Source organism: Salvelinus fontinalis, chromosome 37 (assembly GCF_029448725.1).
Source record: "Salvelinus fontinalis isolate EN_2023a chromosome 37, ASM2944872v1, whole genome shotgun sequence".
Lineage (NCBI taxonomy): Eukaryota > Metazoa > Chordata > Actinopteri > Salmoniformes > Salmonidae > Salvelinus > Salvelinus fontinalis.
In genome coordinates this window covers 15,692,677-15,718,984 of record NC_074701.1, presented here as the reverse complement: position 1 = coordinate 15,718,984, position 26,308 = coordinate 15,692,677, and the positions used below count along the sequence as shown (strand labels likewise).

At 41.9% G+C, this 26,308-nt stretch overlaps 1 protein-coding gene across 4 annotated transcripts; it reads left to right on the top strand.

The window, feature by feature from the left end:
• LOC129836222 (zinc finger protein 318-like) lies at positions 1–26,308 on the top strand. 4 transcript variants are annotated; one of them, XR_008756632.1, is made up of 12 exons: positions 1–480; positions 9,270–10,454; positions 10,640–11,858; positions 13,779–13,861; positions 13,969–14,068; positions 14,173–14,492; positions 16,333–16,527; positions 17,295–17,394; positions 19,134–19,252; positions 20,365–23,191; positions 23,305–23,341; positions 23,428–26,308. XR_008756632.1 is itself a non-coding variant. In XM_055902091.1 (10 exons), the coding sequence occupies exons 1-10, from the start codon at positions 202–204 to the stop codon at positions 22,897–22,899; spliced, it is 6,135 nt and encodes a 2,044-aa protein (XP_055758066.1). In that variant the 5' UTR covers positions 1–201; the 3' UTR covers positions 22,900–26,308. The 4 variants fall into 4 exon arrangements, 1 of the variants encoding a protein (XP_055758066.1); XR_008756631.1 differs by having other exon boundaries at positions 23,305–26,308; XR_008756630.1 differs by having other exon boundaries at positions 20,365–23,341.

The following is a 26,308-nucleotide window of genomic DNA, read 5'->3' as shown; positions in this document are numbered from 1 at the left end:
GTTTTTCGGTTCAATCAGGCCGGAAATCGTAACACATTGAGTGCTGTGTTCGTCAAACAAACTGAAATAGCTACATGGTAGTTAGAATGTTATCACTAGCTGCAGACATACAGTAAGTAATATAAAACGGCAATGTGTATTAAATCTATTCGGTAGTAAGTGGCTGTAATTGATAGGAAAAGTCAAATTTAACAGTTAAATATGTATCGTGGACGGCCTCCACCTCGAGGAGGGTATCCGCCGCCGTACGAGGGCCGTGGCCCACCGCCCCGTGGTCTTACGCCTGGCAGGCCGTATCCTCGGCCTCCGTTTAGAGAAGAACGAGGAAGGCCCAGACCGCCGTTTGAGGGTTACCATGACGGACCACCTCCAGACCCATACAGACGTTCTCCACCGCGCAGGAGGTATACTTCAGCTGGTTCAGGAAGTCGCAGAGGACCAGGTGGTGAATACTGGGGCAGCGGCCCTCCCCAAAGAGAAGTAAGTACAATCATTATTTGCACGTTACTGCTACCTGACCAGCTTACCACTAGTTAATTACATTGTTAAACGCAGCTATACATTTTTTGCGTTACTAGGCTAGTTAGCATAACCATTTGATCACTGTTTATTGTTTAATGAATCAGTAACGTTATCTGGTGTGTATTCATTACGTCTCGCAACGGAAACCGTTTAAGAACCAATCGGAAGGTAACTGTGGGGTCGACCTTAATTTGTCCAATAGAAACTCATTTGTCTCAAAACATTTTCCCGTTTGGAGTAAACGGTTTCTGTTTGAAATAAATCAAGCAACAGACGAAACGTTTTGCAACTTAATCGACATAAGGAATATACTCCTGTGTAGGGGAGGAGACAATGAGTATGACAAGTCTCCTCTATCCCAGTTAGCAACCATTCAGTTTTCCATTAGACAGTTCTGCAAGTCAAAGTACGTTTGTTACTCCCCAAATATGGAGTTTCTCTGAGCAACTTTCATCTTTTACTGCCATCATGCCTGGTATGTACTTCCAAAAAATGTCAACATTTACAAGCACCCAAAAAATGTCAAAATTAAAATTTACAAGCACCCCCAAAAAGTATTGTTTTTGACCAAATCTCTTCAGAAAGATTTACTCTAAAAACATTGTCTACTTAATCTATTTAAATACAGGGGTGAAAGTAAGGAGGTCTGGTACAGTGTCCAGGCAAAATCAATAGTGGGTGTACGCCATACCTGTAAAACCTTAGCCTATCCCAATAATGAAAACAATTGCTCATTCATCCCCCCTGTAACTATTCCCCAGGTCGTTGCTGTAAATGAGAAGGTGTTCTCAGTCAACTTACCTGGTTAAATAAAATACATAAAAACAAATGTCAAGAAAACTGTAGGCTATTACTCCATTATTTATAATTACCGTAAGTGTCAGAGGCAGGAAAAATTTCAAATTGAAACTGGTGGACAGCCTACGCTCCAAAATGCAATGTGGTTCGACAAGAACACAACATTTTTGCCAAGGCAGAGATGAATGACGGACACGAGACGTGCACAGACAGCAGTGGAGGCATTCATTCTGGCCTAATGACCATCACCAAATGTCATTACATTTTTGGTGTTTTGTGTAACAGATGTCTCTTTCCATTCACCACTGTTTGGAGGTTGGAAATATGTTGCTTGTGGATGAACATGCGTGGGTAACCTAGTAAAAGAGCCCTTTTGAAGTGATTGTTTGACAATCAAATGAAAACATCATGACTGGTTGGGTTTATGCCACAATAAATGGTAATACATTTTAAAACTCATGTTGTGTATGACTAGGCCCACAGATGCTATTGAATTAATAGGTATTCTAAATATAATTCTCTGATTTAGGCCCCATGGCCGGCCTGCCCATTATGCAGGATCAGGTAGCTGCCTAGAGCGTCAGTTTGACGAGGGTGGCATTGTCTGTGCCCAGTGCGCGCCTCCAGGGTGCTGTTGGAGAGACGCAGCGCTGGGGCACTCCACAAACACTGCATCACGTTCATTTAAACATCAGTTATGTAGCCTACGGTAGAAAGAGTAGTAGGCTATGTGGTTTTTCTGTATCCAATAGACTGGAGACTAAATGTATTACAATGTCATGAGATAATAATAACAAGTGTCTTAACTTATTAATGGGGAGGGAGAGTGCAGGAGAAAGTCAACCAAAAAGGCATGCGGGTGGATGTCAGCTTTGGAGCGGCTGCAGCATAATCAGAGGTGGACAGCAAATGGTGCTAAAAGTAATTAATTTCAACAATTGTTCTTTATTTTAATTTGACTTCACTAACAACATGAGAGCTTTGTTGTAGCCTATTTCTTCCTATGAAATAAGAGGTAGGCCTACTTGTTTGGCAGATGCAGTTATGCTATCCATAGATTTACCAGTATAACCAAACTGCCAATACTGTTACCATGCACTCCGTAAATACATCCGTGTCTGAGAAGGGCTTGATGTTTGGTTAAAACCATGGGTCAAATTGAGTGAGGGTATGCCATACCTAGGGTTGCAAAGGGTTGGAAACTTTCCGGTATATTTCTGGAAATTTTCCGTGGGAAGTTAAGCCCTGGAATTTGGGGAATTTTGCTTAAATTCATCAAAAAAGTTAGCTTATAACAGTAAACCTTTTTTGTGGTATACACACAAGGCAATTCTAGGTTTTGTGGCATATTTTGGTTTAACTATCCCCAATTCAATAGAATTGCAACTCTACATGCACAGTGCATTAATCCATCACATGTACAGTGCATTCTTCCATCACATGTGCAGCTGATTCTCAAAATCTTGCACACTAATGAGATGCTATTGAGCCCACACTACTACACTGTCTGAGCCAAGGACTACATGCTTTCTGGTAAGTTTTGATTACAATTCTGGGTGGGGTGAAATACATTTTATGACATCATTTTTTGTTAACTAGTAAATAGTAGCCTACAACAAAGTGTGTTTAAATAATTTCTAACTTGTTAACAATTTCTGCTAGTTAGTTTTTGCTACCATGTGGGTTTTTAGCTTGCTTGAGCCTGCTAACTGAGTGTTAATTCCCCTGTTTCCATACGTGTTTCATTTTAAAACATTTATCTTACAAAGGAGTTGTTTAATCTAACTGCTGAACTATTTATCTGTACATAGAATTGTATTTGGGTTGTTTTTACTCATTTGTTTCTAATCTTTACAGGACAATGCCACGGGAACTATCTGATGTGTGGAGACATTTCACTGCAGCTAATGTAGAAGGAAAAGCTGTGTACATTTGCAAATACTGTGCCAAATCCTATTTGAAGAATGCAACAAAGCTGCAGAATGATCTGGCCAAGTGTATAAAGTTCCCTCAGCCCTCACAACAAGCAACCTCTGACAAAAGTCCCTCTACTTCTATTCGAGGTGAAAATTATGAATCAGACACCTTATCGATAGCAACAGCTCATTGTCCTCCTGGAATCAGAAGTTTGTTTGATTCAATGGAGTCCTACCCTCACATCACACCCATTGGCTGTGCTGCTCATGCATTGAATCTGCTCCTCAAAGACATCATGGCACTGAAAACAATGGATACACTCTACAAGAGAGCCAAGGAAATGGTTAGGTAGGTGAAGGGTCATCAAGTTATAGCAGCAATCTACCTCACCAAGCAAAGTGAGAAGAATAAGAGCACCACATTGAAGCTGCCCAGCAACACCCGTTGGGGTGGTGGTATTATCATGTTTGACAGTCTCCTGGAGGGGAAGGAGTATCTCCAAGAAATGGCTATATCACAGTCTGCCGATATAGACAGCCCCATCAAGAGGATCCTCCTGGATGATGTATTTTGGGAGAGAGTGGTAAGCAGCCTGAAACTCCTGAAACCTATAGCAGTAGCCATTGCACGGATTGAGGGAGACAATGCCATCCTGTCTGATGTTCAGTCTCTGCTTGCAGATGTAAGAGAAGAAATCAATACTGCCCTGCCCACTTCACTGTTGCTCCAAGCAGAGGAAACTTCAGTTCTGAAATACATCAAAAAGCGTGAAGACTTCTGCCTGAAGCCCATACATGCCGCAGCGTACATGTTGGACCCCAAGTATGCTGGCAAGAGCATCCTGTCTGGTGCAGAGATCAACACGGCCTATGGTGTCATCACTACCGTGTCTCGCCACCTTGGCCTAGATGAGGATACGGTTCTTGGCAGTCTGGCGAAGTACACTTCCAAGCAAGGGCTTTGGGATGGAGATGCAATTTGGCAGTCGTGTCAACATATCTCATCTGCCACCTGTTGGAAGTGGACTTTGTGGATCTGAGGCTCTTTCCCCTGTTGCCTCATCATCCTCCAAATCCCACCAACATCAGCCGTGTCGGAGCGCAACTGGTCCTTGTTTGGGAACACACACACCAAAGCACGCAACAGGCTGACCAATACAAGGGTGGAAAAATTGGTGGCCATCCGGGTAAATTTGAGGCTTTTTGAGCCTGACAACGAGCCATCCTCAACAGGGTTTGAGAGTGACAGTGAAGATGAGGCGTCAGAGTGGACATTGAGGAGGTCCAGGGAGAAGACATGTAGGCCTGAGAGGAAGACAACCAAAGTTTCTAGACTATCATTTTACAGATGTATATTGAAAAAAATTTTGGGAGATGGATCATTCAATATTCCCTTTTGTTGTTCAGTGAAATCATTCCATGGGAAGAGTCGACTTATTTAATTAAAATTCAATTTGTAACTAAATATTTGTTTTCTATTAGAAGGAATTAATCTTAAGTAGACATAATTGTAAATGATAAGGTAACAGGTTTATGTTTCTGTCTCCATATGATATGGTTAATATATCCAATGCAAAAAGCATCTAATTTTAAATGGTATTAATATTAATTTGCATATTCCTGTTAATTCCCACGGAAAGTTTCCCAAAATGGGGTACGTGTGTGTCAGAGCTGTGTGTAAGTAGACCTATGCAAACAATTTGGGATTTTCAACACATTAATGTTTCTTATAAAAAGAAGTTGCGCAGTTAGGCTCTCCTCAACTCTTAGCCAAATAAGTATTTATATCAGCTCTCTTAATTACAATGAAGAGCAAGACGTGCCGCTCTGTTCCAGGCCAGCTGCAGCTTAACTAGGCCTTTCGTTGCAGCACTTGACCACACGACTGAATAATCACAATAAGACAAAACTAGAGCCTGCAGGACTTGCTTTTTGTAGTGTGGTGTCCAAAAAGCAGAGCATCTGTTTATTACGTACAGAACTCTCCCCATCTTTACATCCATTGAATCTACATGTTTTGACAATGACAATCTATGGTAAAGTCAAGTAATTTAGTCTACTCAAGTTGTTCAGCCACACCATTAATTACCAGATTCAGCTGAGGTCTAGAACTTAGAGAATGATTTGTACCAAATACAAAGCTTTTAGTTTTAGAAGTGTTCTGGACCAGTTTATTACTTGCCACCCATTCCAAGACAGACTGCAACTCTTTAAGCATTTCAAAGGACTTCATTACAGACAGAAATACTCCTCAGTTTCATCAACTGTCTGGGTGGCTGGTCTCTGACGATCCCCCAGATTAAGAAGCTGGATGTGGAGGTCTTGCTGGTGTGGTTACACATGGTCTGCGCTTGTGAGGCCGATTTGGACATACTGACAAATTCTTTAAAATAAGGATGCACGATATATCTGTGAACATATCAGAATCATCCGATACCGATATTTGCATTTTTAGCTAATAAAAATAAACACCATGGGACCACGCAGCCGTCATACCGCTCAGGAAGGAGACGCGTTCTGTCTCCTAGAGATGAACGTACTTTGGTGCGAAAAGTGCAAATCAATCCCAGAACAACAGCAAAGGACCTTGTGAAGATGCTGGAGGAAACAGGTACACAAGTATCTATATCCACAGTAAAACGTGTCCTATATCGACCTAACCTGAAAGGCCGCTCAGCAAGGAAGAAGCCACTGCTCAAAAACAGCCAGACTACATTTTGCAACTGCACACGGAGACAAAGATTGTACTTTTTGGAAGAATGTCCTCTGGTCTGATGAAACAAAAATAGAACTGTTTGGCCGTAATTACCATTGTTATGTTGTTAGGAAAAAGGGGGATGTTTGCAAGCTGAAGAACACCATCCCAACCGTGAAGCGTGGGGGTGGCAGCATCATGTTGTGGGGATGCTTTGCTGCAGGATGAACTGGTGCACTTCACAAAATAGATGGCAACATGAGGGAGGAAAATTATGTGGATATATTGAAGCAACATCTCAAGACATCGGTCAGGAAGTTAAAGCTTGGTCACAAATTGGTCTTCCAAATGGACAATGACCCCAAGCATACTTCCAAAGTTGTGGCAAAATGGCTTAAGGACAACAAAGTCAAGGTATTGGAGTGGCCATCACAAAGCCCTGATCTCAATCCTATAGAAAATTTGTGGGCAGAACTGAAAAAGTGTGTGTGAGCAAGGAGGCCTACAAACCTGACTCAGTTCCACCAGCTCTGTCAGGAGGAATGGGCTAAAATTCACCCAACTTATTGTAGGAAGCTTGTGGAAGGCTACCCGAAACGTTTGACCCAAGTTAAACAATTTAAAGGCAATGCTACCAAATACTAATTGAGTGTATGTAAACCTCTGACCCACTGGGAATGTGATGAAAGAAAATAAAAGCTGAAATAAATCATTCTCTCAATTATTCTGACATTTCACATTTAAAAAAAATAGAGGTGATCTTAACTGACCTTACACTGAATTTTTACTAGGAGATAATTTCAGGAGTTGTGAAAAACTGAGTTTAAATATATTTGGCTAAGGTGTATGTAAACTTCCGACTTCAACTGTAGTTAACTAGCTACCTAACTATAGCTATTGAAACAGATGTAGTGATATTTGACGTGTTTTTTTGACATGCAAAGACCCAAACGGCGTTCCATAGAAATCCTGGTTGAAAATGAAACGATTGAACAAATGAACAACGAAACAGCACAGCAAGTAAGTGAAATAAATAGGTTTTGATTATGTTTTATTGGTAATGGGAACATAAATAAATGCCAACACCAACTTTTTGGTGTGTGTGTAACCTTCAACTAGGCAAGCCAGTTAACCTCTCTTGGGTACGTGAGACGTTAGCGTCCCACCTCTTCAACAGCCAGTGAAACTGCTGGGCGCCAAATTCAAATACAGAAATACTCATTATAAAAATTCAGAAAACAAAACATATTTTACATAGGTTTAAAGATTAACTTATTGTGAATCCAACCACGGTGTCAGATTTGAAAAATGCTTTACGGCGAAAGCATACCTTAGGATTATTTGAGAACATAGCCCACTAGGCAAATCATTACAAACAGTAACCAGCCAAGTAGAACAGTTACACAAGTCAGAAATAGAGATAAAATTAATCCCTTACCTTTGATGATCTTCATATGGTTGCACTCAGCAGACATTCATTTACTCAATAAATGTTCCTTTTGTTCTTTAAAGTCTCTTTATATCCAAAAACCTCCGTTTTGTTCGCATTTTCTTCAGTAATCCACAGGCTCAAACGCAGTCAAAACAGGAAGACAAAAAAATCCATATTGTATCCGTAAAGTTCATAGAAACATGTCAAACGATGTTTATATTCAGTCCTCAGGTTGTTTTTAGCCTAAATAATCGATAATATTTCAACCGGACAATAACGTCGTCAATTTAAAAGGTAAACAAGAAAGGCACTCTCTCGGTCTCGCGCATGAAAAAGCTCTGTGACACTTTAGGGTCCACTCATTCAGACGGCTCTTACTTCCTCATTTTTCAGAATACAAGCCTGAAACAATTTCTAAAGACTGTTGACATCTAGTGGAAGGCATAGAAACTGCAATTTGAGTCCTAAGTCAATGGATACTGTAATGGCATTGAATAGAAAACTACAAAACCAAAAGAAAACAGCTTCCTGAATGGATTTTTCTCAGGTTTTCGCCTGCCAAATCAGTTCTGTTATACTCAGACACTTTTAACCGTTTTGGAAACTTTAGAGTGTTTTCTATCCAAATCTACCAGTTATATGCATATCATATCTTCTGGGCCTGAGAAGCAGGCAGTTTAATTTGGGCATGCATTTCATCCAAAATTCAGAATGCTGCCCCCTACCCTAGAGAAGTTTTAAGAACAAATTCTTATTTACAATGACAGCCCAGATGACGCCGGGCCAATTGTGAGCCGCACAATCATGGCCAGATGTGATACAGCCCAGATTTGAACCAGGGACTGTGTTAACTATTTAACTGTACTAGAATGCTTAAGGCCGCTAAAATTGTAAATATCGGTGGCGTTTTTTTTTGGCAAGGGAAATGTCAGATATCGGTAACGGCCAAAAATGTCATATCGGTGCATCACTACTCTAAAGTGACGTTAGAGGCCATCTGTGGCATTGTGTTGTCACAACTGCACATTTTATTGTCCTTTTAATGTTCCCAGCACAATGTGTAATGATTGTGCCGTTTAATCAGCTTCTTGCTATGCCATACCTGTTAGGTGTATGGAATTTCATAGCAAAGGAGAAATGCTTGCTAACAGGGATAAACAAATTTGTGCACAACATTTGAGAAATGAGCTTTTTGTGCATATGGAACATTTCTGGGATCTTTTATTTCAGCTCATGAAACATGGGACCAACACTTTACACGTTGCGTTTATATTTTTGTTCAGTATAAAGCCAAAGTGGTGTGGCGCAGCCACCTGATTGAAAAGTGCTGTGGCAAATGCTGCCTCGCCACACGTTTCCCGGCCAGCCCTGGTTGTAGGTAATGAAATAAATTACCTTTCGGGATACTGTACCAACCTGTGCGTAGCAGTAATGGGTGATTTTATTGGTGCCGAAGAGGTGGATTTTTACACGTGCTAAAAAACAATATATAGATTATTTCCAGACATTTTTTTTGGTTGCTTGTAAATGTTTAACAATTTTTTTGGGAAGTACGTATCGGTTGCTCACAAACTCCATATTTGGTGAGCAACGAATGTATTTTGACAATGTTTGCAGAGCTGTCTAAGGGGGAAATGAATGGTATCTACCTGGGCTCGAGAAGACTTAACATTCATTGTCTCCTCCTACCCTGATACTGGTTAAATTGTTAGCTAGCTAGCTAACATTAGCTACACGTGCAATTTTATTTATTTCTTTACATTGGAACTGGAAGTTAGTCCCGTCCCTTGCACTGGCTCATATTGCCTTTTTTACTGGAGCAATGCATCAATTGCACAAAATGCTGTCTTATCATTTCAAAATCCCAGTGTTATGAAACTGATTACATGTCTATTTCTGTCATTAGAGATCTCCATCTCCCCGTGGTGGCATCCCCACTGACCACAGTCTAGTAATCACTGTGGGCAATGAGTTGACTGGACCACCTGGGGCAGGGCTACCCTCAAGAGACTACCCTCCTTACCTGCCAAAGAGGTCCAGTTATGACGGCCCTGATGACCGTGGCCCCAGGAGGCAGAGTCCCTGCAGGGGGAGAAGCCGTCCTCGTAGCCGCAGCCCGGGCTTCGGGGGACGGAGCAAGAGCCGTCCTCGTAGCCGCAGCCCGGGCTTCGGGGGACGGAGCAAGAGCCGTCCTCGTAGCCGCAGCCCGGGCTTCGGGGGACGGAGCAAGAGCCGTCCTCGTAGCCGCAGCCCGGGCTTCGGGGGACGGAGCAAGAGCCGTCTTCGTAGCCGCAGCCCGGGAATCGAGGGACGGAGCAAGAGCCGTCCTCGTAGCCGCAGCCCGGGAATCGGGGGACGGAGCAAGAGCCGTCCTCGTAGCCGCAGCCCGGGAATCGGGGGACGGAGCAAGAGCCGTCCTCGTAGCCGCAGCCCGGGAATCGGGGGACGGAGCAAGAGCCGTCCTCGTAGCCGCAGCCCGGGAATCGGGGGACGTAGTAAGAGCCGTCCTCGTAGCCGCAGCCCGGGAATCGGGGGACGGAGTAAGAGCCGTCCTCGAAGTCGCAGCCCTGCAATAGGGGGACAGAGCAAAAGCCGCGCTCGAAGCCGCAGTCCTGAAATGGGGGGACGGAGCAAAAGCCGTGTCAGAAGTCGCAGCCCTGAAATGAAGGGACGGAGCAAAAGCCGGGCCCGAAGCCGCAGTCCTGAAATGGGGGGACGAAGCAAAAGCCGGGCCCGAAGCAAAAGCCCTGAAATGGGGGGACGGAGCAAGAGTCGTGGAAGGAGCAAGAGCCGTCCACCAAGCAGGTCCCGAAGCAGGAGTGGGAGTCATGGCCAGAGCTATGGACGGGCCCGCAGTATGAGCAGAGCGAAGACTGCTGGTCAACGCAGGAGCCGCAGTGTCAGTACTAGCAGCACCAGCAGTAGCAGGAGCAGCAGGGGAGGTGATAATAACTTAAAGAAGACGAGTGGGTTCAAGGAGCTGGAGTTGGCCCGTCGCCGCAAAGAGATGGAAGACATGCTGAATATTCCTACAAAGTCCATCCTGAAGAGGCGCATGGACTCTGAGACTGACTCCCCGTCATATGTGCAGGTAGTGGACATGTCATTTTATTACTATGTTAAATTAATTATGTTGCATATAGCTGTGTATTGTGTTACCCATCTCTATACTCACTCTAACCCTGTCATCCCACAAGGCTTTTTTTTTCTTCATCCAAATTATTATTCATGATAAATTTGGTCATCATAGATTATTCTTTTGTTTTTGTTTTGCAGAACAGTGATTCTCCAAGAGTTGACCCTGCTGGTGAGGCTGAGGCAGAGCGTCTTCTCTCAGCTATGAAAGGCATGGACCCTATCATGTTGGCCACAATGCTGGGGGAGCTGAGGGATGACCCACAGATGTCCCAGGGTAGGCTGGACCACAGTGGGATTGCAGGGATCCTTGACCTGTTGGGAGGTGCACCTGCACTGCAGGAGGAGAAAAGGAAGAGGGTACCAGACATTGACGATGAGGAGAAGTTCCTTTATGGAGATGAAGATGATGTAGAGCGGGGCAGGGCTCCAGCAGAAGCTCCCCGTCAGCACAGTCTGTCAGAGCTCTATGGTGATATTATGAGTGAGCCGGCACGCTATGGCACCTCACCGCACCTAGAGAGCCATCCTGGTATTGTAGATCCGAGAAGCTCTCGTCAGCAACAGATGGACATGAGGTATCGGCATCAAAGCAGGTCCTCTGCCATCCCTGACCATAATATCAAGGTTGAAGAGCCTAATGACTACCCACCAGGAACAGGGCCACTGGAAGGGAAGGAGAAGCAAGACGTGGAGGAGTACGAGAAGATCCAGGACCTCCTCAAAACCATCGGGCTGGACCTGGGGGTGACAGAGATCAGCAAGATGGCTGCCAGGACTCAGGAGCGTCTGCATGGAAAGAGGCCCCCTCCGAAAACCCCCTCACGTCGACCTGGCAAGAGGCGGGATTGCCGTGACTCTTCAGGAAGCTCAGACAGGAGCAGGGGCAGGCGTAGGAGCTGCAGTCGTAGCAGCTCTAGCAGTCGTAGCGACAACCACAGCCCGAGCCGTAGTAGCAGCCGTGATAACAGCAGGAGCCGGAAGAAGTCACCCCCATCTGACAGGCACAGCGCCCATGGGAAGACTCGAGGTGGCAGAGAGGTGAGGACTGAGGACAGTAGCTGGGGGCAGAAGGCTTCACAAGCCCCTGAAACTACTCCAGTGCCACCTACCCACCCATCTCTCTCCATGCCTGCCTACGCCCAGGCGCATGGTCTGGTACCACCCAACTATCCACCTCCTGGCTATGGGCAGTATGGGAACTGGCCTTACATGCCCCAACAGTGGCCCATGTACCCACCTCCATCTATGGGCATGCCACCTCAATCTCCTATTGAAGATTTTCCGAAAGCTCCGCCTTTTGACAGACCATACCTTAAAGTTATCCAGCCAGAGTTGCACCAGGGGGGTGATAGAAAGGGTGAGAAGAAACTAATGGCATTGAATAAGTGGATGTTTTCATGACTTGTTCATTCCCCATCAATATATACTGTACCAGTCAAAGGTTTGGACATACCTACTCATTCCAGGGTTTTTCTTAATTTTTACTATTATTCTACATTGTAGAATAATAGTGAAGACATCAAAACTATGAATTAACACATATGGAATCATGTAGTAACCAAGAAAGTGTTAAACAAATCAAAATATATTTTAGATTTTTAGATTCTTCAAAGTAGCCACCCTTTGCCTTGATGACAGCTTTGCACTCTTGGCATTCTCTCAACCAGCTTCACCTGGAATGCTTTTCCAACATTCTTGAAGGAGTAGCCACCCTTTGACTTTAACCTTTATTTATCTAGGCAAGTCAGTTCAGAACATTGCTGTCATTGTTATTTACAATGACAACCTTCACTGGCCAAACCCGGACGACGCTGGGCCAATTGTGCGCCACCCTATGGGACTCCCAATCATGGCCGGTTGTGATACAGCCTGGATTCGAACCAGGGTGTCTGTAGTGAAGCCTCTAGCACTGAGATACAGTGCCTTAGACCACTGCGCCACTTGATGATTGCCAAGAGTGTGTAACGCTTTCTCTCAACCACTTTCATGAGGAATGCTTATCCAACAGTCTTGAAGGAGTTCCGACATATGCTGAGCACTTGTTGGCTGCTTTTCCTTCACTCTGCGGTCCAACGCATCCCAAACCATCTCAATTGGGTTGACGTCGTGTGATTGTGGAGGCCAGGTCATATGATGCAGCACTCCATCACTCTCCTTGGTCAAATAGTCCTTACACAGCCTGGAGGTGTGTTGGGTCATTGTCCAGTTGAAAAACAAATGATACTCCCACTAACCCAGATGGGATGGCGTATTGCTGTGGTAGCCATGCTGGTTGTGTGCCTTGAATTCTAAATAAACCACCTCCTCCATGCTTCACGGTGGGAACCACACTTGCGGAGCGTGATCATCCGTTGACCTACTCTGCATCTCACAAAGACACGGCGGTTGGAACCAAAAATCTCAAATTTGGACACATCAGACCAAAGGATAGATTTCCACTGGTCTAATGTCCATTGCTCGTGTTTCTTGGCCCAAGCAAGTCTCTTCTTACTATTGTTGTCTTTTTAGTAGTGGTTTCTTTGCAGCAATTTGACCACGAAGGCCTGATTCACGCAGTCTCCTCTGAACAGTTGATGTTGATGTGTCTGTTACTTGAAATCTGAAGCATTTATTTGGGCTGCAATTTCTGAGGCTGGTTACTCTAATGAACGTATCCACTGCAGCAGAGGTAACTCTGGGTCTTCCTTTCCTCTGGCGGTCATGAGAGCCAGTTTCATCATAGCTCTTGATGATTTTTGCGACTGCTTTCAAAGTTCTTGTAATTTTCCGGTTTGACTGACCTTCGTGTCTTAAAGTAATGATGGGCTGTTGTTTCTCTTTGCTTATTTGAGCTGTTCTTGCCATATGGACTTGGGTTTTTTACCAAATAGAGCTATCTTCTGTATTACACCCCTACCTTGTCACAATACAACTGATTGGCTCAAACGCATTAAGAAGGAAAGAAATTAACTTTTAACAAGGCACACCTGTTAATTGAACTGGATTCCAGGTGACTACCTCAGGAAGCTGGTCGAGAGATTGCCAAGAGTGTGCAAAGCTGTCATAAAATATATTTGGAATTGTTTAACACTTTCTTGGTTACTACATGATTCCATATGTGTTATTTCATTGTTTTGATGTCTTCACTATTATTCTACATTGTAGAAAATAGTCAAAATTAAGAAAATCCCTGCAATGAGTAGGTATGTCCAAACCTTTGACTGGTACAGTATATATTTTTGTAATCAATGAAACTGCAGCACATAACTGTCTAATTTTGTACATTCTTCCTGTATAGCATCATCCAATATGTCCCCTCTAGATAATGGCAAGGACAGGAGGGTTTTAGAGGAGCGAAATAATGAAAGCCAAAAACAAAAGGTGGAGTATTCAGCTATCCAATTCAATTCAAATGCCATTTGACACTGTTTTGGCTGGTTTTGTTTTCTTTCCATACACTCGTTCTCTAATGATTCTCCATTCTGTAGGTTCTTGAAGAACGGGAAAAACTGAGACGAGACAGAGAGATCCGCATGAAAAAGAAAGATTATCTCATGAAGGAACTAGAGAGATTGCGGAAACAGCAAGGTACTTCAATCATCTCATTCCTTTCCTATATTTCTTTGTATTTTAATTCATAAATGTTCATTAGGTTTTTGTACAGTTGGATATTAAATGCATTGTCTTGGTAGGGGAGCTTCTGCGCAAAAAGCGCCGTGAAAAGGATGGCCACAAGGACCCGTTACTGTCTGAGATCAGTCGGCTGCAGGAAGAGGTCATGACTCAGATTGCTGAGCTCCGCAAAGAGCACGAGGTAGCAGAGAAGAAAAGATCCGAGCTTGACAAGGTGGCTCTCATTCTCGGTCTACAACCAAATGACAAGCCCCGGCGAGAGGGTAGGGGTTCTGCGGACCTTGAGCAGTCAACACACCCACCACCTCCAGAGAAAGAGAAGAAAAAGGAGCGTGCTCACATCCGAGAGAAATCACCTGTGGCCCATGCCTCTGCTAAGGTAGAATTCCGTAAGCTGCTCCAGGCACAAGCCAGAGAGCTGAAGTACTGGTAGAACCTTAACCTTCATTGCTGCAGAAACATAATTATTTTGCTGAAATTGACATGCAGCCTTTGCTTTATCATAGAATATCAGTCTAAATGACTTGTTGAATAACTATTCAAAAGGGCCGGTTTGGATTTAAATGTCTACTTGCCCTTGTCTGATCCATTTAAATATCAGTAAGCAGTATTTACTTTGAATACCTGGCATTTAGCCTTCTGCTTATACATCAGATATGGGGTTAATCAATGTTGGTGCAACTACTCAGTCTAACCTGGACAAACCGTGTGCTCTGTCATATGTTGGTGTTGCTCAAGAGGCAGAGTTGGATCACTCCTCGATTTAAAAGTTCCCTCTTTGTATGCCAATGTCTGCCCCAACTGATCTCATAACTGGTCTGCAAATACATGCATGTTTACAAATGAATGTGTTTTATACCTGCAACCTAGGTGGAACCTGTTCACTTTCATATGGCCAACAGTTGTGATTTAAGCTTAAGCTCTTCCTATATTTTACAATATTTTTTGGAGCTCACTGTATTTGTTGTTTATGAAAGACCACAACCATATCAAACTTTTTCTCTGAAATTGTTTCTGGAGATGCCAAACTCAGTAAGATGTTTGCGTTAGAAGCTTGGATTTAGGGTATTTACATTCATAAATTGAAAGGCGGCCATCTTTTTCCCTAGTTTGTAATTTAACTGTAATTTATTCAAAAGCATTTTTCACAATCAACATGTAGCTAGAAGATTAGAGATTAGTTGGGATGAATACTTTGCATACAGAGAGGGATCCTAATTATGTGGCCTGTTTTAATCATTTTCATTGGCTCTAATTCTTTCAAATATGTGTTTTAAAAAGAGTGTTAATAGGGTGGTCACTCATCTCTAATTTCTCGTTCAAAAAACGTAATAAGGTATTTAATTTAAGTTATTAAATATGGAAACCGTGTATCGTTTGAAGACAAAAAATAAACCAAAATGTAACATTTTCATCTTCACAGTAGAGTGGAGTGGTATCTTAAAAGTCAAATGGATTTTAATGGTGAGGGTGCATACACTTGTAGGAATTCAAATATGACGTCATGGTTTTACCACTAACTCCATGGAGTTTTTAAACTACGGCGCGTAACATGGTTCAGTGCCCCAATAAATCAGCACAATATACTTTTTCCGATTTTTTTCAAATTGCCTGCGTCTTGGCGTTTAACTTGGATCATGTATACTGGGCTTATGACGATACAAAGAAGAGTAACGGAGAGCAACGTACAATACGGCAAACTTGGTAAACAAGGAATTTGTTGTACGTGTGTGGGTGCCGCAATCTTTATGACCTCTGCTATTGGAAACTCGACTCTGAATTTTAGCTGTTTGGTTGAGATGAGTAAATCTCTTTAAATATCATACTTGATGTTTTTCCACTCTACACTCATGGTCTGTGAACAGCACTCATTGAGTCTATTTCTCTCGACTGCTTTGCTCTGCTCACAAATTAGTACTTAATGTGATTGTTGACCATTAATTGGTGGAGATTAGCGTACAAGGATACGACATGAGTCCTATATTAGCCTTAAACAGGATTCTCTGATAACTCACGAGTAACTCCCTCAAGGCTGGAACACAGATCGCCTATGTTGCCAAGGTAAGAGATTTTGAACACTTCAATGTTTGGGGATCATCGTAAAATTCTCTTTATCGAACATCTGTTTTAATTTTTAACACTCAATGTATTTTTTTGTCTGCTTCCTCTAGGCTTATTTAGATATTTTGCTGACTTGTGTAACTTCTGTTCTTCATTAGGCAGCATTGTCGTCCTCAAGAGCCTCTCCTGAAAAAACGAAGAAGAAAGCCCCCGCCAGTACCCAGCCTCCTGAGACTCCAGCAGACCAGTTTGAATACTATGACGCTGGGAACCACTGGTGCAAAAGCTGCAATGTCACCTGTGGTTCCATGTTCGATTTTTTCACGCACTTGCACAGCAAATCGCACCGAAAGGTTTGTGTACTATTTGTAGAATGTCCCAATAAGACTCCAGCTTCAGCAGTTCCGTGCTCAGGAGTTCTGCTGTGGAACCAGTCACATATCATACAGACTACAGAGAACAACCAAACTATCCTTGCTAAGCCACTCAGTAAACAAACGCTGTGAGCTAGCTACAGTGTTGCTGAATGTAGTCTTATTAATATATTTTGCAAGTGGTTAGGAAGCCATGCTGTACTTGCGCTTCAGCCATGCTGGTAACTGCAAGATAAACAATAAGATTGCATGGCCAGAACTACTGCTTTATAATACAGTATTAGCTAGCATTGTGTGACTGGTTTGGTGATGGTATGATAGATAGCTAGTTGAGTTTACATTTTAACTTTATATTTAAATTGCTTTCTGATAAACACTCAGATGGACTCATCTCTTTACAGGCCTTGTTACCTATGAAGTCAGCTAGCTAGCTAGTTAGTTAGCTACCTTGAAAAGGAATGCAGCAGACTCCTGAATATGATGCTGAAAGCCTATTGGCTGTTGTCGGCAAGGATCTCTTGAGAACAGAGCTGAGGGACTGATCGGCTGCAGCTGTACCCTTCTTGGATATTCGATCATACTCAGTGAATTGAAGAGCTTTTGTTTACTATCATGAGTGCTGTCTCCTGTTCCCGTTTTTTGTCCCTCATCACTGGTCTGATTTCCTTTTACCTTTTCATTTGAACTGTTCAGTCCCTTGTATTTTTACAGCAGATTGGTTATGCTTTTTTTTTGCCACTTTGCAGACTCAGGATCCTTACAATCGACCGTGGGCTTCAAGTTCCTCCAACAATGTGAAGAATAAGATTCACTCTTCAGGAGAGAAAATGACTAAACCTGCTAAAGGTACAAACTTCAATCTTTTATATTTTCCCTTTTTCTAAATATTTATTAGGTACTGTTAAATGTTGTTAGCAATCTTTTACTGCCACAGTTTGCAGACACTGAATTCAAAATATGCATAAGAAATAAGCATCGATTTCTATATGCAATGTAAAGGGGATCATATTTTGGGCAACCTTTAGTCAAGTACCAATGTCTACAGTGGGTATCATAAGTATTCACCTCCTTGGATTTCTTTACATTTTGTACTACACAATGGAATTAAAATGGATTTGTAAACATTTTGTGAACGATCTTCAAAAAGTAACATTTGTCAATGTCCAAATAATTATATATTTTAAATTTATGAAAAGTTAAACTAATATTCCTTGATTAGATAAGTATTCGCCTTGAGTCAATACATGTTAGAAACACCTTTAGCAGGGATTACAGCTGTGATTCTTCTTGGGTACGTCTTTATTAAAAGCTTTGCAAACCTGGATTGTGCATTATTTGCCCATTTTTATTATTTTCAAAATTCTTCAAGCTCTGTCAAGGTGTTGGGGATCATGGCTGTACCGCAATTTAAGTCTTGCCATACATTTTAAAGAATATTTAAGTCAACTAACTTGGCCTCTCAGGAACATTCACTGTCCTCTTAGTAAGTGACTCGTGTAGATTTGGCCTTTTGTTGTAGGTTATTGTCCTGTTGAAAGGTGATTCCTCCCCCAGTGTCTGGTGTAAAGCAGCCTGAAGCAGGTTTTCTTCTAGGATTTTGCCTGTGCTTAGCATCATCCCATTTATTTTTATCTGGAAAAACTCCCCAGTCTTTGCTGATGTCAAGCATACCATGATGCAGCCACCACCATGCTTGAAAATAACCAGGCAGTTACTCAGTGACGTGTTGGATTTAGCCAAAACATAACGTTTTGCATTTAGGCCAAAAAGTGTATTCCTTTGCTGTGTTTTCTTGCACTAACTATATAGTGCCTTGTTGCATACATGATGCATGTTTTGGAATACTTTTATTCTGTATATTTATATTGTTCTTTTCACTCTGTCATTTAGGTCATTATTGTGGAGTGACTACAATATTGTTGATCCGTCCTCCGTTTTCTCCCATCACAGCCATTGAACTCTCTGTAGCTGTTTTAAAATCACCAGTGGTTTCTTGGTGACATCCCTGAGCAGTTTCCTTCCTGTCCTGCAGCCCAATTCAGGATGATGACTGTCTTTGTTGTGTCTGGGTGGTTTAGTACATCATCCACAGTATAATTATTAAAGAGATATTCAATGTCTGATTTGTTATTACCCATCTACCAATCACTGCCCTTTATGAGGGTTTCGAAAAGCTCCCTGGTATTTGTAGTTAAATCTGTGCTTGAAATTAAATTCTTGACTGAGGGAACTTAGATGTAGTATTTTTTTTTATTTTATTCATTTGTAAATATTTGTAGAATTTTCTTTCCACTTTGACGTTGAGTATTTTGTCTAGATCAATTACAAAAATAATCGCAATTAAATCTGTTTCATTCCCACTTTGTAATGTCATTTATTTTGAAAAATTCCATGGGGGTTGAGTACTTATGATATATACAAATGTTGATGTTATGTGTATATGTATGCTTACGGAACAGACATAAATGTAATAATCTACTTTTACAATAGGTTTTCTTCCATGGAGAGCATAGTAAAGGTAAAAATCTGTGATTGTTCCCTGTGGCCATTAGGTGTTTTTAAAAATGTCTCTTTTTTTCTCATAGGATCTGAGTTTTTGGTGCCAGTGAGGGGATATTATTGCCAGCTGTGCGAGGAGTTTTGCGGGGATGCAATTTGCGCTGAAGATCATTCCACAAGTCAAACTCACAATGAGAAATACAAGGTAGGCCATTTCTAGTTGGGAGTAGGGCATTATTTCACCATGAGGTACATTCCATCTGAAATTCAGCACTCTGGTTTGGACTCCTGGAGCGTTTGGGAGAATTCTACAAAATGTTTTGTATAATCCTTGAAAGTAACTGTTTCAGGGTGCGATTTGCAAGACTCACATTTAACATGATGTTAGCAAGCTAGCTAGCTTGTTTACAACGGGTAAAAAGTTCCTTGCAACTTGTGCTGCTGCGTCACATTGCCTGGTACTCTGGTCCTGAATCTTGGACCTGCTACTCGGGTACAGGATTCATTTCAGCCAAGGTTCATTTGCGTTTCAAACATGCTTTATAGCGCAGATCAGGGTACCAAACGCTCCAGGATCCTGATCAAACGTGACCTAAGGCTTTGTTTGGGAAATGCTTTTGTCATGCAATGTCCTCAAGTTACGTCTTGAACAGTAGATGTCGACTGATTTTATGATTTTAACGCCGAATACCGATTTATTGGAGGACCAAAAAAAGCTGATACCGATTAATCGGCCAATTTAATAAAAAATAAAAAAAGTTTTATATATGTATTTGTAATAATGACAATTACAACAATACTGATTTAACACTTTTTTTAAATTATTTAATATAATGCATAAAAATAAATTGTCTCAAATTAACATGTTTAAATAATGCAAAAGCACAATGTCGGAGAAGAAAGTAAAAGTGCAATATGTGCCATGTAAAAAAGCTAACATTTAAGTTCCTTGCTCAGAACATGAGAACATATGAAAGCTTCAAGTCATCCCAAAGTCTCCAGATTGTGTTGTTCAATGACTTGGTTTGAAGTTATAAGAGAATTTGGACATGATATTTAAAACATGCTAATATTGGGTACATTGGCTCACAATAGTTTTTGGTTAGAAAATGTTAATGTTAGTGTTTGATGTCAATGGCTAGGTAAACAAACTCAAATTGTATATTGCACTCTCTTTTGTCCATAAACCACTTACAAGGTAAGGAAACAAACATGTTTTTGTAATTTGGGTGGACTGTTCCCTGAAAGTCAAATTTTGGGACAGTTTGTTTACATTTCACTCTAATGACTTGAATATTTCTTTGGTCCTTCTGCCAGAAACGAATGTATGAGTATCCGCTCTACGAACAGAGAAGGAACCTGGATCGTCAGGCTGGACTCACGTTAGAAGTTAGTGACAAAAAGCACTCTGAGCTTAAACGTAAACACGAAGAGGAAGAGTCCAAAAAGAGCAAAGAGAAGGAGGAAGGGAAACCTAAACGCAGCAAAAAGGACAAGGAAAAGGAGGAGGAGAAGTCCAAACACAAAAGGGAGGATGAGGTGGAGAGAGTCAAGTACAGCAAAAATGAGGAAGAAGAGAGGTATTTGTACCGCAAGAGAGAGGAGGAGGAGCGGTACAAACATGGTAAGGAGGGAGGAGAGAGGCCCAAGTACAGTAAGAAGGAGGAGGACGAGAGATACAAGCATGGCAATGAGGAGGAGCGGTTCAAAAATCGCAGGGAAGAGGAGGAGTGGTTCAAAAATCGCAGGGAAGAGGAAGAGCGGCTCAAAAGCCGTAGAGAGGATGAAGACAAGTCTAGGTTTAGCAGGGTAGAGGAGAGACCCAAGTTTAGTTGGAGGGATAATGAGCAGGAGGAAGAGGAAGACCGGTCCAGATATGGGAAGTGGAAAGAGCCCAATCCCAAATGTAGCAAGAAAGAGGAGGAGAGGTATAGATCAGAGAGGGAGGAAGGGAAACCTAAGAATGAAAAGGAGGAAAGACAATCAAGGAAAGAGAAGGGTGGGTGTCAAAGGGAGGAGAAGTCAGGATCTAGAAAGCAGTCTGAACCTGAGAAAGCCAGTGACCCTCCCAAAGTGTTCTGTGGTCCTAATCCAGCATTGAGAGCAAAGCTGCGCAAGAAAAGTGAGGAAACTGCCAAAGTGGAGCCGAAGGCTCCATCTGCCTTCGGTAAGTTCAGCTGGAAAAAAAAACTAGAGAATGAGCTTGCGAAGGAGGCTGAGAGAGTGGCTGTTGAGTTCCTGAAGGAAGATGAGGAGGAGATTGAAGAGGATGACGACCCAGATGCATTTTCAAAGTCTTTGGCTGCAGCCAAAAGCATTGCTATCAAACTGTCAGGGAAGACGGTCATCTCCCCAACTAGCGCGTGGGTACCCTTCAACTCTGGGAAAATACGCCCAAACCTCCCTGCTCCTTCCACGGTCCTGAGAAAGCCCTCTGGACTTGGGCCCTGGGTGTATGCTAAACCGGCCCCTCTCAACACCTTTCTCTCTATCAGACCACCCGGTGACAGTGGCGTGACCCCTCTGCCTGTCGTACAGAACCAGCCTAAAAATGACCCAGTACTGGCAGCAGACATAATTTCCAAAGCTTTCTGTGGTGAGGATGTGGATTTGAAGAAGTCAGCAGGTGGCACTGGGAAGCCAGGTCCCACATCTACACCAGACGAAAAGAAAGCTTCCACAGCAGAGTCTTTTAGTCAAGCCTCCACATCCACTCCTTCAGCAGTGATGCCCGAGTTCAAGACTCCCCTACCTCCTCTGACCATGATGACCATGATGTTTGATGTATCTGCACCAGGAGTCCCTGAGAGTGAGCAGAATGTCCCTGTGATGGTCACACCCCCTCCTTTCATGCAGAGACCCCCAAGTGAGGTGATGAACAAATCAGAAAAACCGAAGTCTAATCTAGCTGCCGCAAAAGCCCAAGATTTATTTGACATATTCTATAGCAGCATTACCACAGCCAGTACCACATCCATCACCAGCACAGCCACTAAAGCAGTTGTAGAGTCCAAAGGTGAAACAAATGACTCAAAGAACAGCGAAGCCTTGGCGACTACGGCCTCACAAATGAAGCAAACCCAACCCGAGCTCCCAGCTCTTGACAACGGTAACACCATTGAAACTGAAACTCAGGAGTCAGAGACTGAGAGTGGGTTTGACCCACAGGCCACTAAAGCAGTCGTAGAGTCCAAAGCTGCACTGAATTACTCAAAGAACGGTGAAGCCTTGGAGGCTACGGCCCCAAAAACAGAGCAAACCCAACCGGAGTTCCCAGCTCTTGACAACAGTAACACAGTTGAAACCTACACTCAGGAATCAATAAAGATGGAGAGTGGGTTTGACCCGCATGCCACTAAAGCAGTGGCAGAGTCCAAAGCTGCACCGAATGACTCAAATAACAGCGAAGCCTCGGAAGCTATGGCCCCACAAACAGAGCAAACCCAACCTGAGCTCCCAGCTCTTGACAACCGTAACACAGTTGAAACCGACACTCAGGAGTCAATGGACACTGAGAGTGGGTTTGACCCGCAGGCCACTAATGCAGTCGTAGAGTCCAAAGCTGCCCTGGATGACTCAAATAACAGCGAAGCCTTGGAGGCTACGGTCCCACAAACAGAGCAAACCCAACCCGAGTTCACAGCTCTTGACAACAGTAACACCATTGAAACCAACACTCAGGAGTCAATGGAGACTGAGAGTGGGTCTGACCCGCAGCCCAAGGAAGAGACTCCTGAGGATGCCCCCGTACAACTGGATAACCCATCAGATTCTCTGGGTATCTCAACAGAGACCCTGGATCTCCCAACAGAAGTGCTGGGCTTAGACCTCTTTGATTTTAATCTTGAGTAACAGACTCCACTAGACAGCAGGCCGTTGGGAATTTGTGTTTTTAAGTAGTTGATGGGATTAGACGGGAACAAGTAGTAACCCACACAAATACTGCTGATTCGGAAACTAAGCCCTGTTAACTTGATGGCCCTAGCAGGCAGCTCGAATTTGAATGGAGTGAAACTTCCACTAAAAGACTTGACCTTTATATTAAGTGATGAATCTTCAGAACTTTAGAAGCTTGTTCTGCAAGCCTTTTGTCTTGAGAATTTTACTTCTTCGTTCAGCAAAACCTTTCTTTACTTCTTAAAAGGTAATGTACAGTACCATGCTTATTGATTACTATGGTTTTTGGTATATCCACCTTCAGACTCTTCAGAAATGTGTTATTTTCTCTTTAAATGATTGAAAGGTATTTTAATACAGGAACAAGAACTCACGTTTAAGAAGAAAACTGAATTTGGTAAGGTAGTGCAGCATGGACCAAAAGATATCTGAACATGGCTTTCTTTGACAATTACACCATGTAATATCTGTCACTCTTTACAGCACCCTCCAGAAAAGAAGATGTGGATATAGATACTCATGAACATAACCTTGGAATTGTTCTTCTTTTTTTTTTTTTTTACTTTTTCCATTTGTTCACTGACTTTACTATGCTCAATGTTATTCTGTGTTAGTTAGTGAAAATTAAAAAAAAAATAAAAAAAAAAATGGTTGTCCTTTACCTGTTGTTGCCAAAGTAGAGTTCAAATAAATTTCAGTGACCACAACATTTTCTCTGTTATTTCTCAGAACTTGTAATCAGACATTGGAAACATAAGACATCATTGTGGTATGCCCAGGGTTGGGTAGGTTACTTTCTAAATGTAATCCGTTAGTTACTAGTTACATGTCCCAGTAATGTAACTTCTGGGTTACCCAAACTCAGTAATGTAATCTGATTACATTCTGTTACTTTTAGATTACTTTCCCCTTAAGAGGCATTAGAAGACAAAAATGTATGTTACCAATTGAATGACATCTATTTAAGCATCAATCAATGTTAAAGTTTACATAGTTGATCCATATATGGATTTAAAAAATGTTCTTTATGGGTTGGTTATGTAGGCTTCTTCTAACCCATCGCGTTCTACTACATATAATACATCTTAACACCAGAATTTCTGTCATTCCAATAAATGTTATACCCCTTGATCTTAATGAATAGGACTTGTAAATATGGATGTATAGATTAGCCAAATTGTTTTACCTGAGCATAACCACAAAACTAAGGACTTTTTAGCCAGCCATACTCTGTTTATGACTTTGTTGTCATGGAGGACTGATTGGGCTCATTGATTCGAGTTGAAAAATAAATGTTGCGCTCATGGAATGGGATGTTTTGAGCACTACTGAAAAGTGCTATTTACATTTGAAAAGTAAATGTCATATGCTACATTTGCTAAAGTTCTGTTTGCCTATTTGTTGGTGACACTTTAAACAGCTGCATATTATCAAGGTATCAAAGGGCAAATCAACAGATGAAACAATAACACGGTTTCCCTGCCTCTTGGTAAAAAGCTGAGTGATGGACCTGGAGAAATGTAACCACTCAGATAAATAGACAGCTATGGATGCAAGAACTGACCATCCTTGATATAACATTTGTTTAACCATGTTAAGAGGATTTATACAGTGTTTGTTTACATTCACAATGTTTACACACATTGGAGAAAAACAAGTTTATATTTTGGGTTCTCATGGAGTGTGACAGTTGAACTTAGCTCATAAGGCATTTCTAAGTTATATTCTTCAAGAATCAATGTGTGTGTATATGTATGTATGTGTGTGTGTGTGTATATGTAGCAACTACAGATAGACTTAAAGGGGCAATCAAAAGTGTGTCGATTAGGCCTATGGATTTATTTATTTTTTGTCAGCATGCATTAGATTGGGCAATAAAAGCCCCACTTGTATTCCATAGGCTGGGATCCGCACTTCGGAGCTGTTTCAAGAGCGCAATTTTCACTGGCTGTCCGCTGGTTTCAAAAACAATGATTTGATAGACAGCTTAAACTTCTTGAATTCAACTATTATTGGTTTCAAAAACACATTTAGATTTGTGAACAGCCATCTACAACCACAATCCGCAAGGCGCAAATAGCTAAATCAGAGAGTAGCAGTGTGAGTCACAATCACGTCAATGCGCTAAGTAGATATCAATAATAAGTGATATCCGTATCGCCGTAGACTACACCACTGCTGTTATCCTTAACTCCAAGCGTTTATTCAAGTTGGATCATCTTTGGATGCCGACAGCAGTCGCACCATTGGAAGACATAGCTTGGACTGTAGCCTACAAAAGCCTTTTCCCGCGTTCCAGTAAACACATTTGGTTTGTCATCATTAGATGGTCAGACTCGCTCAGGTGGAACGGATTTAAATGTGTGCCTTTTTTTTCAATGCTGATGTGAATGTCATTGAGAACAAGTGTCAAAGAATTTTTTTCACTAACATCCTTTCTGAATTTAAAAGTAATCATCTAGTTTTTCAAAAGTATCTGTACTCCGATTACAATTTTTTTTTGCTGGTAACAGATTACAGTTATCGTTTTTCTAATCCCTTACGTGTAAAGTCAGATTTTGTAATTCCTTACATGTAAGGGATTACAAAATGATGTGTAATCCGTTACTCCCCAACCCTGTGTATGCCCATTGCAGTCGAAAGGAATTCTGAAGGAAAAACCTCAGTGGCGGAAATTCTGAAAGGAACAGAACAAAGTACATAGGTGTTCTTTATAATTGTGTGGATGAACTAAATGTTTTTGTCACTTACCTGTGTATGTATGGCAAAGCTGAGGGCAGCATGAATAAGGCTTTTGGCTCATAGTTAAACAATATTACTTTAAGAATTAATTATAGAATTCTGAAAGCAATTGATTGGATTTGAGATCAAAGGTATGGCAAAGACCATATCGGAAGTTTCTGCATAATGTTATGTTCAACAATGCCTGCTGGGAGATCAGTCTTCTCTTCAGAAAAAGGTAAAGCCACTCTAAACAATGAAGATATGATTTTCCTGTGAATGTTCAGTGAAATGTGGATCGAATAAGGCAACACAATCTATACATGAGGGTAATTTATGTACTTGTTACATATGTTAAACCAGGGACAGTCTGCCATAGGATATTGCCGTTCTCTGTCTCATAACAGTCATTACTCTCTCACTGAATAATTATTCAGCTGTACTGAAATGCTAATTTCTATTCATGTATTACACTGACTGTGGTTAATACTCTATCGCCACTGGTACCATATCAGTGAATTATTGCTCACTGTAAGATCTTTGGAGCATGACCTAAACTGTTTGGCTTATTTACTATGTATGTGTTTAAAACCTTGCTCAACCAATGTCATTTCATTTGCCAAATAAATTATTTTGGAGGGAA

Bases quoted from the DNA above. Each gene is read 5' to 3' on its own strand.
- LOC129836222 (XM_055902091.1), top strand. From the start codon at position 202: ATGTATCGTGGACGGCCTCCACCTCGAGGAGGGTATCCGCCGCCGTAC. The intron at 16,528-17,294 runs GTTTGTGTACTA...GCCACTTTGCAG, and splicing joins ACAGCAAATCGCACCGAAAG to ACTCAGGATCCTTACAATCG. The intron at 17,395-19,133 runs GTACAAACTTCA...TTTTTCTCATAG, and splicing joins AATGACTAAACCTGCTAAAG to GATCTGAGTTTTTGGTGCCA.